The 13,036-nt window shown below is 32.9% G+C and overlaps 2 protein-coding genes across 10 annotated transcripts in view; both read right to left on the reverse strand.

Moving 5' to 3' along the window:
- LOC105231645 (homeobox protein 2) overlaps positions 1 to 10,090 on the reverse strand; it is a 47,063-nt gene extending 36,973 nt beyond the window's left edge. For 3 of the 5 annotated variants that reach the window (XM_029552595.2, XM_029552592.2, XM_019992209.2), the window contains exons 1-3: positions 9,779 to 10,003; positions 8,026 to 8,201; positions 1,928 to 1,995 (exon numbers count right to left, since the gene is read on the reverse strand). The gene's annotated coding sequence lies outside the window, so the exon portion shown is untranslated. Of the gene's footprint in view, positions 1 to 1,927; positions 1,996 to 8,025; positions 8,202 to 9,778 lie in introns of all 5 variants that reach the window. The other 2 variants (XM_049449534.1, XM_049449535.1) reach the window with 2 other exon arrangements.
- A 410-nt stretch (positions 10,091 to 10,500) lies between these two features.
- LOC105231643 (uncharacterized) lies at positions 10,501 to 12,974 on the reverse strand. 5 transcript variants are annotated; one of them, XM_019992271.3, is made up of 6 exons: positions 12,877 to 12,974; positions 11,761 to 12,147; positions 11,544 to 11,703; positions 11,155 to 11,451; positions 10,881 to 11,097; positions 10,501 to 10,800 (listed from the first exon to the last, which is right to left on the reverse strand). In XM_019992271.3, exons 1-6 carry the CDS (start codon positions 12,957 to 12,959, stop codon positions 10,613 to 10,615), a joined length of 1,332 nt encoding a protein of 443 aa, XP_019847830.2. In that variant the 5' UTR covers positions 12,960 to 12,974; the 3' UTR covers positions 10,501 to 10,612. The 5 variants fall into 5 exon arrangements, with proteins under 5 accessions (XP_019847830.2, XP_011211354.2, XP_011211355.2 ...); XM_011213052.4 differs by having other exon boundaries at positions 12,823 to 12,974; XM_011213053.4 differs by having other exon boundaries at positions 12,839 to 12,915.
- Between the last annotated feature and the right edge of the window lie 62 nt (positions 12,975 to 13,036).

Genomic DNA, 13,036 nt, shown 5'->3' on the forward strand with positions numbered 1-13,036 from the left:
AGCTGCTTAACCAGTTTCCTACTTTATCTAACGAAATTTGTAAATATGTACGCATATAAGTGTAGGCATAAATGTATTTTTTGACTCAAAAAATGTCAAATAAACTGGTCCAAAAGGATTTGAAATTATTCGAGATTGCTGGATAAAACTCCTTAAAAAAACTTAGAAAGGTTCTTTTTACTTATGTTGGAAAATATGAAAATTCTTAAAGAGACTAAATAAACAAGTAAGGAAGTGTTAAGTTCGGGTATATCCGAACGCAACTTGTAAGGATTAAAGCCAAGGAAGCACTTCCAGGTACATAAGTTATATGGGGTCAAGGCCAAGTTTTCACCGGATTTCATGCATTCTGAGCTGAATAATGCACCGTTATAAGAAAAAACAAGAACTCTCAAATTTTATATTATAAAGTCACCGGGAAGATCGAAAATCTTTATGTTAGGTATATGGGGGATAAAGTAAGTATTCACCCCATTCAATCAATTTTTGACACAAAGACATACTATTATTGGAAAAGAATTATCTCTGAATTTCAATTATATATCTCACACATTGACTGATATTTTCTTTAAAAAGTCAACTATAATCATTAGCCCACATATTCAGTTCCTAGGGGTTTGTCAGGATGATGGAGTAATGTGTAGAAGTTCACGCCAGTGATTGCCATTCACTTGGGAGTGGCCAGAAACGATTATTTTACATATGACTCAAGCAGCTCACGGCTTCCGGTCTTAGACCAACTATCCTCTGGGTAGCCAAAGAATATCCGTTTGAAGGTGAGCTAAGGTGAGAACCATCCTTCCTCAGGGTTGTGCGCTAGGTTTGGGACTCGCCACGTAAAAAAAGTCCCCAATGAAAAATAAATAACAGCTTTGGAAGAGAAACCCCCCTTTTGATGGCTACCACAGCAAACGTAATAAGGACTATGGGAGCTACCCGTTATAATGTCAAAATCGTGCTTGGCGACTTTAACGCCAGGGTGGGCAAAGATGGTATCTTTAGCAAAACGGTCGGCAAATTTATCCTCCATGAGAAAACATCCCCAAATGGGTTGAGGCTTACCGACTTCCCGGGGGGCCGAAATATGGTTATCTGTAGTACTAGATTCCACCATAGGAAAATTCATCGAGCTACCTGGCTGTCTCCGGATCGAAAAACCACCTACCAGATCGATCATGTTGTGATAGACGGAAGAGCCAGAGCCTATTTTGAATGAATCATGAATTTAAAAAGCACAACTTTCTATATTTCGTTTTTTTATGTAGTTCAAATGCTAACTGCTTTCATTAGTTATGAATTTTTGGTTTTATTTCTGACATTTTATGAATTCATCGTTCCTGTAGATTTAGTTTTTATGCTGCTACCATCACCTCGCTATATACATACAATGATGCTTTGTAAACATTTTCCTAAACTTACATACATAATACATAAGGCTTGAATAATAAAAAAAAACTAAAAAAAAACTAAAAAAACTAAAAAAAAATTTAAAAAAAAATATGGATAATATGGGAGCTGCTTTAGTAAGAATCGACAGATATTTTTTAAATTAATGGATGCAGTGATGATCAGAAAACTATTATCACAGCTTGATCAAAGCCATGATCTCGATAAGTCAATGGTCGCATCATCGAACACATGACTAAGCGATTTGAAAACTGTCCTAGAAATCGGAGGTGGTTCGTCAGAGCAAATCTGCATAACCAATGATATTTAAGATTCTCTTCTACTATGTAGGCATGCTAATAAATATACATACGTATGTGGTATATAGTACGTTAATCATAATTTGAATGTATAATACTTTTGTGAAGTTAATAGCAGAAACCAAATAAAGTAAGCAATCATACAATTCGCAAAAAAATGTAATTCATAAATTAAATAAAGCTAAACTATCATATTAAACGACCTCCACTCGTGTACATACCGGTACTCCGTTCCAAGAATAAATCGATTTCAGCTCCTCTCACGTGGCATAATTTACGCTGCTTTTACCTGAAATAAATTAACGGTCAGTCGCTATTGAAGAAGCACAGTTATTATTACATAGAAATTTTCTGAGTAAATTAAATTATAAAGAATCGCTATGACAACTCAACAACCACGTGGAAGTGGTTTATATATGTATATAAGTACAAGTACGTGCTGGAAATACATATAGTAGTTAATATAATACGAACGTATTTATAAAATACGGAAACAAATCAAGTTTACACCATAAAGTATACCTATCCTAATAAAGGGTGATTTTTTAAGAGCTTGATAACTTTTTTTTAAAAAAAAACGCATAAAATTTGCAAAATCTCATCGGTTCTTTATTTGAAACGTTAGATTGGTTCATGACATTTACTTTTTGAAGATAATTTCATTTAAATGTGGACCGCGGCTGCGTCTTAGGTGGTCCATTCGGAAAGTCCAATTTTGGGCAACTTTTTCGAGCATTTCGGCCGGAATAGCCCGAATTTCTTCGGAAATGTTGTCTTCCAAGGCTGGAATAGTTGCTGGCTTATTTCTGTAGACTTTAGACTTGACGTAGCCCCACAAAAAATAGTCTAAAGGCGTTAAATCGCATGATCTTGGTGGCCAACTTACGGGTCCATTTCTTGAGATGAATTGTTGTCCGAAGTTTTCCCTCAAAATGGCCATAGAATCGCGAGCTGTGTGGCATGTAGCGCCATCTTGTTGAAACCACATGTCAACCAAGTTCAGTTCTTCCATTTTTGGCAACAAAAAGTTTGTTAGCATCGAACGATAGCGATCGCCATTCACCGTAACGTTGCGTCCAACAGCATCTTTGAAAAAATACGGTCCAATGATTCCACCAGCGTACAAACCACACCAAACAGTGCATTTTTCGGGATGCATGGGCAGTTCTTGAACGGCTTCTGGTTGCTCTTCACCCCAAATGCGGCAATTTTGCTTATTTACGTAGCCATTCAACCAGAAATGAGCCTCATCGCTGAACAAAATTTGTCGATAAAACACATTTCGAACCGAACACTGATTTTGGTAATAAAATTCAATGATTTGCAAGCGTTGCTCGTTAGTAAGTCTATTCATGATGAAATGTCAAAGCATACTGAGCATCTTTCTTTTTGACACCATGTCTGAAATCCCACGTGATCTGTCAAATACTAATGCATGAAAATCCTAACCTCAAAAAAATCACCTGCGAAAAAAAATTTGTAAAATTCCTTTGTATACACACCCTTTTCTTCGTAAGAATATTTCGATTTTGTGGGCAAAAAATAGTAAGACTTTTTTATTTAAATTTTACGCAAATATTCGAAATATTTTTCTGGGCTGGTAGAAACCCGGAACTGTGCCAAATGTCATATCAAAACGACCGTTAGTCTTTAGCATACGTAAACAAAATGCATTCGGCGGTCATCAACATCAACTGATGATCAGCACGTCAATAGAATAAAGGAATTGATGCTTGGGAATCGACGATTAATAGTCAGAGATCTTACTGGCTCCATTCCATGGATCGGCAATTCCAGTTGGAGGAACAAGAAAAAATCACACGGTGCTAAATCTGGTGAATACAGCGGTTGATCGATGGTATTCATTGTATTTTTGGCTTTAAATACGGTTATAATCGTGGCTCAATGCGATGGTGCGTTATCATCGCGCAAAATCCATGATTTGTTCTTCCACAATTCGGGCGTATACGATAGCTGTTCTCACCCAAATGCCTCAATGTGGCCAAATAGAACACTTTATTGATCGTCCGTCCCTCCGGAAAAAATTTCTGATGCACCAAACCACGAATATTGACAAAAAACAATGAACATCACCTTGATGAGCATGTCCAAAAATACCTGTTCACGGTACTCTTTTTGAAAAAAATTAAGCTTTATCGGGACGAGTCGTGAAAGAACGGGTTTCATACTCAAAATATCCACCAAAAACGAACGACAGATGTCGAGCTTTCTTGCCATCTCTCTAACCCTTGCCTAATTTTTAGAACCATATTCTTTACTTTTTTAATACAGGCATGTCTTCAACGATCTGCCGACCATATTCGAAGGCTTTGTACCACTCGTAGGTTTGTGTTTTTGATAAAACTGAATCACCGTTAGCCTTTTTCCAGGAAATTTGATTAGAAATACAAAATTCAAGATTCTTTGTTCGATATTTTTATCCTTTGTAAAAATCGCAACACACTACAGAGGTGTACCGACTTAAGCAGCTGCTGTAAACAAACTGGTTGACAGATCGCGCCCATATTCGGCATAGTAATTAAGGACAGTCCTGCCAATATCAGTTACTCGGGCAATTTAATTACAATTTCCGGGTGCTTTTTTGTCACAATGTATATGTAAGTATAGTTTAATGTCTCACTATAACGCAGATTTGCTTGCAACATTATGAGAATAAAGTCCGAATCGCTCTACCGGCGACACACACAGCAAAAGCAAATAACAAAAGAAAATTGTATGTATAAACATGAATATAATATATATGTACATATGTACATCCATCCATCTATACTTTGCTTCAATCAACATGCATGGTATTCATGGAATACTCAGCTTATGTATGAGATATTTCTGCCTGGTCTGCATGGCTGTAGGCCTGTCTTATCACTTGCAGCACACTAAAATGCCTGCTCTATTTACTGCGTAACAAAGAAACACAAAGATGATATACATATGTATGTAAGTATATGTATAATAATGCATTCATCCATGAAAAGAGTATTTATTATCTCTTTTACAATATGGGACGGCGTTGATTGTGGATCTGTTGGGTGTATAATTCAATATTTCAACTAGGTTTCGTCACTTACTTACATATACATATGTATGTATGTATGTATGTATGTATATATATAATTATATAAAATTACAATAATACCTTGATTATAGGAAATATAATAAACTACATTATTTTTTTAATTGAAGAATAAAAATTAAAGCTTTCCATGGAAAACTATCTTATTTGACAAGATATTAAAGAAGTTATAATATAGATTATTGTCGCAACAAATTGCTCAGATCGGATCACTATAGCATATAACTATATATCCATATCATATAAACTGAGCATTCAAAATCCTGTTTTTTTACACTTATTATAACGTTTTTCTCGTTTCATTACAAAAAATAAAAAAAAAAAACAAATACAGTAACTAAATATTTTATCTCGTTCAAGAACGCCGATTATTAATATACATATGTATGTATGTAAATAGTTTACCTTCATAAAACGCGTATATCGACTCGATTATGACTTATGTATACGACTGCAAGTATTTAAGTGCATAACAAGAGCGATAAATAGCAGTAAAGTAGGGTGTTAATTTAGCTTTGCTAACATATAAAAATTGTATGGGTGTTGTCAATACACAGTTGTTAAATAAAATGTAAATAAGTGAGAGTATGTATGTACATATCGCACTTGTTAAGTTAAAGTGTAACAACTCAAAATTTGAACATTTTCAGTAGAGACGAAAAACTGTTTCCGTAAATATTAATAATATATTACAAAGAAAAAACAATGTAATTGCACGAAAATAACATTAAAAATAATATAAATGTTGTTTCATTTTTATTTGTTTAGTATTTGCACGAAAATAACGAATTTTTGAGTTATTACTCTTTTCCTGAAATTTTTTTATATACATAGTGGTACAATGTACAAGTGTACAAGTGGCACAATTCAAAATGTTACACTTTATGTGATACACTAACGAACCAATTTAATAAAACACTTGGAGACAACTAAAAATGTAACTCTTTAGTTGAGTTGAAAGAAGTCATTCTGAAAACAAAGAAAGAGTCATAACGGTTTTTTTAACGAAAGACTAGACAAATCACTGTACGATTTTTACAGTGGGTAGAGATGACCACTGCACATTATTTTCTTGCAAAAAACTAAAATTTGGAAATTTTGAGTTGTTACACTTTAACTTAACAAGTGCGATATGTAAATATAAAGGTTTGAGCGCTATATGTATATGTGCATATGTATGTATTTACACACTCATATTATTGGATCTCATTTTGGAATAAAAACCGAAAAATCCTACTAACGTAGAGGTGATTTCTTAAAACCATTGTGGTGTCATAAGTGTTACCTACGAGCATACACATGATGAAAACTCCAAAAAAAAAGAACTTATGGAATCATGTGGTCAATTTGTATCAAGCCGGGGTGTATGTATGTATATAAAATGTTCCATTTTCATGCAGCAGTGAACCAACTTATTGTTATCCCACATTGCATATACATATGTATGTATATATTTACACATATATACCATATACATACATATACATATATATTTACAATCATAAGCATTTATTTGCTTAGGCGATAGCATACTAAGTCAACAAGTCGAGTCTAACAGAAATCAAGCTAATAGGAGGTAGATATCTAGATACATCCATACATATATGTATATACTCGTAGATGTATTTACATACGTAGGTATACATATACATAAATACATGAAAAGTGTGAAATTATTGTCATATTTGCATAGCATAAACAAATAATATAAATTTAATAAAGATTAGCACTTGTATATATGTAGGTATATACAATATATATGTATGTATATCTAAATAATTTTTCAATAAAGCAAATGATATCAAGCTGATAAAGCTGAGTGTTATATACATCAACCCATAAAAAAATGGTGTACGATAACTGGTTTAAGTTGAAAATAACCAAAATGTCAACGATCACTGCGATTGCCGTTTGAGAGAGCTTACTGATGCGTATGTGGTTTTGTATATACATACATACATATTCCATATTATATCTACATATAGCGCAGCAGTTAAAACGGGCGGAGTGGACAATTGATTCCATATGAGCGAGGTGATGGTGATGTCAGAAAAGAGGACGGTGTGGAAACAAAGGGAAAATTATATCTTTCATTGGTATCGGACGTATGTATATGTATACATATGTATGTACGAACTCTACTAACTCGATAATTTTTGATGTCAGAAAAGAGGACGGTGTGGAAACAAAGGGAAAATTATACCTTTCATTGGTATCGGACGTATGTATGTGTATATATACATACATATGTACGAACTCTACTAACTCGATAATTTTGCGGTATTATTTTAAGGCTATTGTACGTTCTCGCTTGTTCCACTCTCAACTAATTGCACAGCTGTTTAACTGTAGCGATAGTGTCAGTCCTTAGTGTGTCTTCCCTCTCATACAATGTCAATAACAACGTTTAGTTGAAATTTTTTATACCCCGAACAGGTTTTATGCCATACAGTTTATAACACACAGAAGAAAACGTCGGAGACTCTTTAAAATATTTGTATATGTACTATACATATGTGTATAAATTAGCAACATGACGCGCCTAGTCGTTTCAGCCAGGTCCGTCTGTATATAAGCGAACTAGTCACAGTTTTTGAGATATCGAGCTAAAATTTTGATCACGTCATTTTCACTGCAAGAAGCTGCTCATTTGTCATTTTTCCCTTATGGGCTACAATCTCCTATTAATTTTTTTTTAGACCGGATCACTATAGCATATTACTACCATACAAACTGAATGATCAAAGTCATGTCTGATATGGAAAACTTTTTTATTTGTGAAGGGTATTATAGCTTTGGTGCAGCCGAAGTTAACGTTTTTCCTTGGCTTTATTATTAATTAATTTATTTATTGTTAGGTTTGAATTTTACACGGTTGATGCATACGCAACAGGAAACGTTTAAAACACGGATGCAACTTGTTGCTCACAACTACCGATTGTACACAACTGTGACTTTGGCAATTAAATGATGACTTAAGCTTATATACATATACACATACACATGGTTTTTATATAACCTAGTCTATCACACTTCAGCCCAAATTTGTGCAAACGATAGTTCGAATATCAATTTAAAAGTAACACGAAATATTTATAATATCGTGGCATCGTTCAGAGTCACTGAATATAACTATTAATCAACTCTATAGTCATTCAATATCATTCTTAATCTTAATATACTTCATATAAGTTTATATTCTGTAAAATAATTACACTTACATACCTTTTGGTTTTACAAGGAGAAGATCATGTTGTTATCTTGAAAGCTTTGGTGTTTTCGTGTACAACAAACTCTCAAAACTTCTTCCCGATAGGAAACTTTACTCTTTTAACATTAAGTTATGATGTGTACTAGATCATCTCTTTAATAGTCAATAAGTTTATGATGTTTTAAATTCTCTGTTATGAAATAAAAATTAAAAACAAAATTACTTTATATTCGATTCTGCGCCATATTTGTAAATTACAACATGTTATTTTCCCATTATATAGTATGTACAAATATTGAGTGTTGAAATCAAGCATCCGCTTCCGGTTTATTTGTTTTTTTTTTTACACAGGCTTTCTCTCAGTTCGACATTCAAGCTGATTTTCAAACAATATTTCTTCTTTATGCTTTCTCGTGCAAGCCTTTTCTTTTTATGTTTCATCAAGCATATTCATTACAAAATCACATACAACTATTTCTTTTTTATTTTGTTTAATCTTTATACACATACGCCATTAACGACTCTCACATTCACCACGATTTCAAAACCAAGCATGTGAAATCATCACATATAAATGCGACTGCTCTAATGTAAATTTTATATCACATACAAATGTGATTGCTGTATTATAAATTTTATATTAATCTATTTGTTTTACTTTTTCACAAAATAACTGAGCAACCAGACCACAACGAGGGCAATAGCAAACGTCTACTCACAACGATTGACAAAATTACAGTGTTTCGAAGCAAAGCAATTATCATTGTGACGGAATGTTGTCTATTGTGAATTGCAGGGCTGCTAAGTTTTCCTTTTTATTTACGAGTATGGGATATGTAGACTCAGAACGTAAGTGTAAAAATAACGGTCACGTTTAGATGTTTTAATAATTTTCAATTAGAAAATTAACATTTCTTTTGCTTATTTTTCACGACATTTAATTTTTATTTTATTGTTGCTTTGATGGTGGATTCGGTCACGAGTAAATTTGCTTCAGTATCACCAATACGGAATCTTAAGAGCACCATATTTAATTAGCTCGCGGGAGAAGAAAGGAAAAGTGAGTGAAAAATGTAGACATGTACATATGTCAATTTAGCTATGTGGTAGTGAATCAACAATAAACAATTTTTATGTGAGAGAAAAATGAGTACCCAAGAGTTACGAAATGACAAGTAAAATTTCGCTTTTTACTAAACCTCTCTCACACAAATAAAAATAAAAAAAAAATATTAAATTTACAAAGCATAGACGCGTAAGTGTATAGTTACTATACATAGAAATGTTTGAATGTATACTATTTAATTAATTTATTATCGAAATATTTATGAAGTGTAATACCAAAAACTTCTGTTTAGAACTGGGTACCTTCATATTTACTATAGATTAGTTGTATGTATGTATATTTATGTAAATATGTATTTGAATACGAACACATCCGCACATGCGTTGAAGTAGTCAGCACTAATACGATACACTTTGTGTTCCGATTCTTATAGGTAGACTTTACTGGTTTCGCGTATTTCTTGTACAAATGTGTATATTCCGTTTATACATTATACATATATAATTCGTATGTACATACGTATATTACTTATATATGATTCCTCTTCATTTTTATCGTTGTAAAACCATTTTTTGGATAGCTATTTTCATAGATTTTCCTTACTATTTAATATATTTTGTCAAATTTTACTTTTAAAAGGTAGGCGTTGTTATTTCGTTGCCTATATATGTATCTACATTAGCTTAGTTGTGCACACTCACACTTTGAATAAATTTTCTTTGAACACATATACACACATCTATCGACTTTAGTAGCTTTCATCACTTAATATATATTTTCTTATATTTAATACGAAACACAACATGAAAGATAACAGTATTTTCAAATATTTTCCACAATTTTATCCAACTAAAGAAGAATAAATTGAATTCGATTTTTCACTACGTGTTACACTCTAGTTACACCTGCCTTTCATATACGTCTGCTAAGAAATGAGAATTATTTTGTCGTGGCTAATAAATGGTGAAAATTTTTGTAGTATAACATAGGGTAATCATACACACATCTCATTGAAATTATATGAGAGAATCACTACGGGAGAGAGCAATTCAGTGTTGTATTGAAAAGTATGACATGAACCGTCAATAACAGCTGGTTAAATGACAAGCTACATACCAATGTGAATGCCTGCATTCACCAACATCCGAACGTACAAATCGATTTAAACATCCGTTCACGTTTTGTCATCAACAAAGAACTACAATTGTGAATTAACATTAAGGTGGTACTAAAAATAAATACGAATAAATAACTCTAGTATGGAAAAACTTTTTATTTGTCAAGTTAACTTCATTTGAAAAGAATTTTTGTTAAATACATCTCTATAACCTCTGAATATATTGTTCAAACAAACTGTTTGATGAAAATCTAGATAAAGATCTTCTTATACTTTTTTATACTGTAAATAATAATCAGTTTTCAATTACTTTTACATTTAGTTTATTAAAATGTTTAAATTTTTTCATGCATACATACATTATTATATATGAATCTGTATACATATAGATCGCGTAACACCTTCATAATACATTTTTTTACAGAATGCCATTGGTTTCGAAGAATTCCAAGAAAGCTTCCAATCTTTCGCCATATTTTGGATTGTCGAAGATTTTTCGTCGATTAGCTAACGCCTCATCAGTATTCAAAATGAAATTTATAGGGTCTGACAACTCTGCATGTTCATTAATCAGTATTGGTAACAAGCACGTTGCCGACGTAAGACCTTTTATGTTGGAAAAAAATCGTTCAAAAATAAAAACTTCGACTACCCATATTAGTTATTGACCAGTTTTTTGAACTTACCATGGTAACCTTTACTGATAATAGCCTTTCTTACATCTTCGATTGTGGGTATACGCTCGTCATGTTCTAATTTGTGCAATAAGGCAGACAACATCGAATGATAGATGGTTAGTAGCTCTTCAAAGTGATTTTGGAACACTTCCTTTTGCCACGATGTAAAAATGAAAAAATTCCAATCGATGCCTGGAGAACCATAAAATCCTTCTTGATAGTCCACCTGTGTTTCGTCGTGTTACTTAAATTAAACACTTTTATATTTCTAATGAATACTTACGAATAATACGTCTACAACATTTCCGCTAAGGTCCTTACGGAACATCATATTATTCACCCAAACATCACCATGGTTCAACACATGATAACGATCCGTTTGACTGCGACTGAAAACATTTATCATCTTTGGAATGATTTTTTCACCGAAAGCTTGTAATTTTGGTACGTAGCGTTGAAGTTTCGGATTGGTTTGGCAATATTCGATGCAGTTTTGAATGGTATTTGTATAGACGTCATGCAGAGGCGAAGGATGTTCGGATATATTGCTGGGCAAATGATGCCGGAATATATCTGGATTCTACAAAATACAAACATTTAGTAAGTAAGAACATTTGATATACATACATACATATATGGGAATTAATATGTACTTTATATAAATAATAAAACCTTTTTATAGAGAACCATAGTGACTGCGTGGAATTTGGCCAACTTCTCCAGTATCAAACGACAACATTCAAAATCCAAGCCAGCCTTAACATTTTCGATAGAAAAACCTTGAAGTTTAAGATTTTCCAGAACTATAATGCGTTCATCAATATAAATTGCTCTATAATGGTAATGCATGAAATTAGCGACTAAATCAGTTTGTTTTTAAGATACTAACCTGGGTCCAAAACATGTTTCGTCTTTGACGCTTCGAAGCAGCTCTTCTGCTAAATCCATTATTACATTATATACTTGAGCTTCACGTACGAAAACGTTAAAGTCTTCTTCTATTTGTGCGAATAATTCGCTTTCTAAACGTGATTTTACAATAAATTGTACTTCCTTTATGACTGCCAGTTCCGGTTCCGTTGTATACAAAGCAGTTATAAGATACATACAACTTGCATAGTTTTCCCCTTTTTTAGTCGCAGGTATTTTTGTAAATGACATAATTTTACCTAATTGGTTTTGTGTGTACTTCTTTAGAATCTTCGTCAAGTACGTTGTGTCCAACCAGGTGGGTTCTCCGTTTTCGTTATCACTCATTTCACAGTTCCTTTTTGGACTTGAAAGAAAATTGAAATATACGAGTTCTAATGTTATGAATGGATTAATTAATTTAGTGTACCAGGAAATAGATTTCATTGCGTATATATAAATTTCCATTAAATCAATCTCATTTCGTAATAATGAAAATAAAGACCAACACAAATACCCAACAAGTCACCTATTGGTTAGATTAACGGTTAATTACCCAACAGCACTACTAGAAATTTCCGTTAAAGTTTCTATGAGTTTCTTGAGGCCCAATTGACAATTTTAACCGAAACACTTCATCCCTTTTTAACGCTAAAACCTTATGAGTTGCATGGTGTGTGTATGGGTTAGTTTCCGAATTAATTGTTTCAAAATATTGCCGTTCCGATAGCCATGACTTGCTGGGTATCATTCCACGAAGTAATCATACTTATCGGCCCGATTTATCATAGATAACATTATCAGTACCGGCGATTAAAAATCATATTCGACCAAATGTATGTACATATGTATATACATAGATAAAAATTGACAACTATAAAATGCATAATAATTTCTTTGCATGTACATGACTATGTAAAAGTCCACATGTAGATGCGTCTGCAATTACATCTTTACACAATTTGTTATTTTATGTTATACATATATTTCTAATAGACATCTTGCATTATTTTATACAATTAAATATCTCTATTATTGCCACCTTTTCCGCAACGTACTTCTTGCTAATTTCACTCGTTTATACCACTGTACCGACCTTCTTCGAAGTACTAGTTTCACTTGAGAGCGTTCCCTAGAATTGTTTAACTTCTTGCATGGTTGCTTGTTCGAGCCTAACATTTTGGTGTGGTGAATATTTTTGCCACTACCTTTGTGAAGAAGAGGCACAAACATTATGTGTTACTAATCTTTTATTT

The sequence above is a fragment of the Bactrocera dorsalis genome, chromosome 2, assembly GCF_023373825.1.
Source record: "Bactrocera dorsalis isolate Fly_Bdor chromosome 2, ASM2337382v1, whole genome shotgun sequence".
NCBI lineage: Eukaryota > Metazoa > Arthropoda > Insecta > Diptera > Tephritidae > Bactrocera > Bactrocera dorsalis.

Coding starts and splice junctions, on each gene's coding strand:
- LOC105231643 (XM_011213052.4), bottom strand. CDS start 12,959: ATGTTAGGCTCGAACAAGCAACCATGCAAGAAGTTAAACAATTCTAGG. Junction 11,704..11,760: donor GAAACATGTTTTGGACCCAG/GTTAGTATCTTA, acceptor TTACCATTATAG/AGCAATTTATATTGATGAAC. Junction 10,801..10,880: donor TATCAGTAAAGGTTACCATG/GTAAGTTCAAAA, acceptor CCAACATAAAAG/GTCTTACGTCGGCAACGTGC.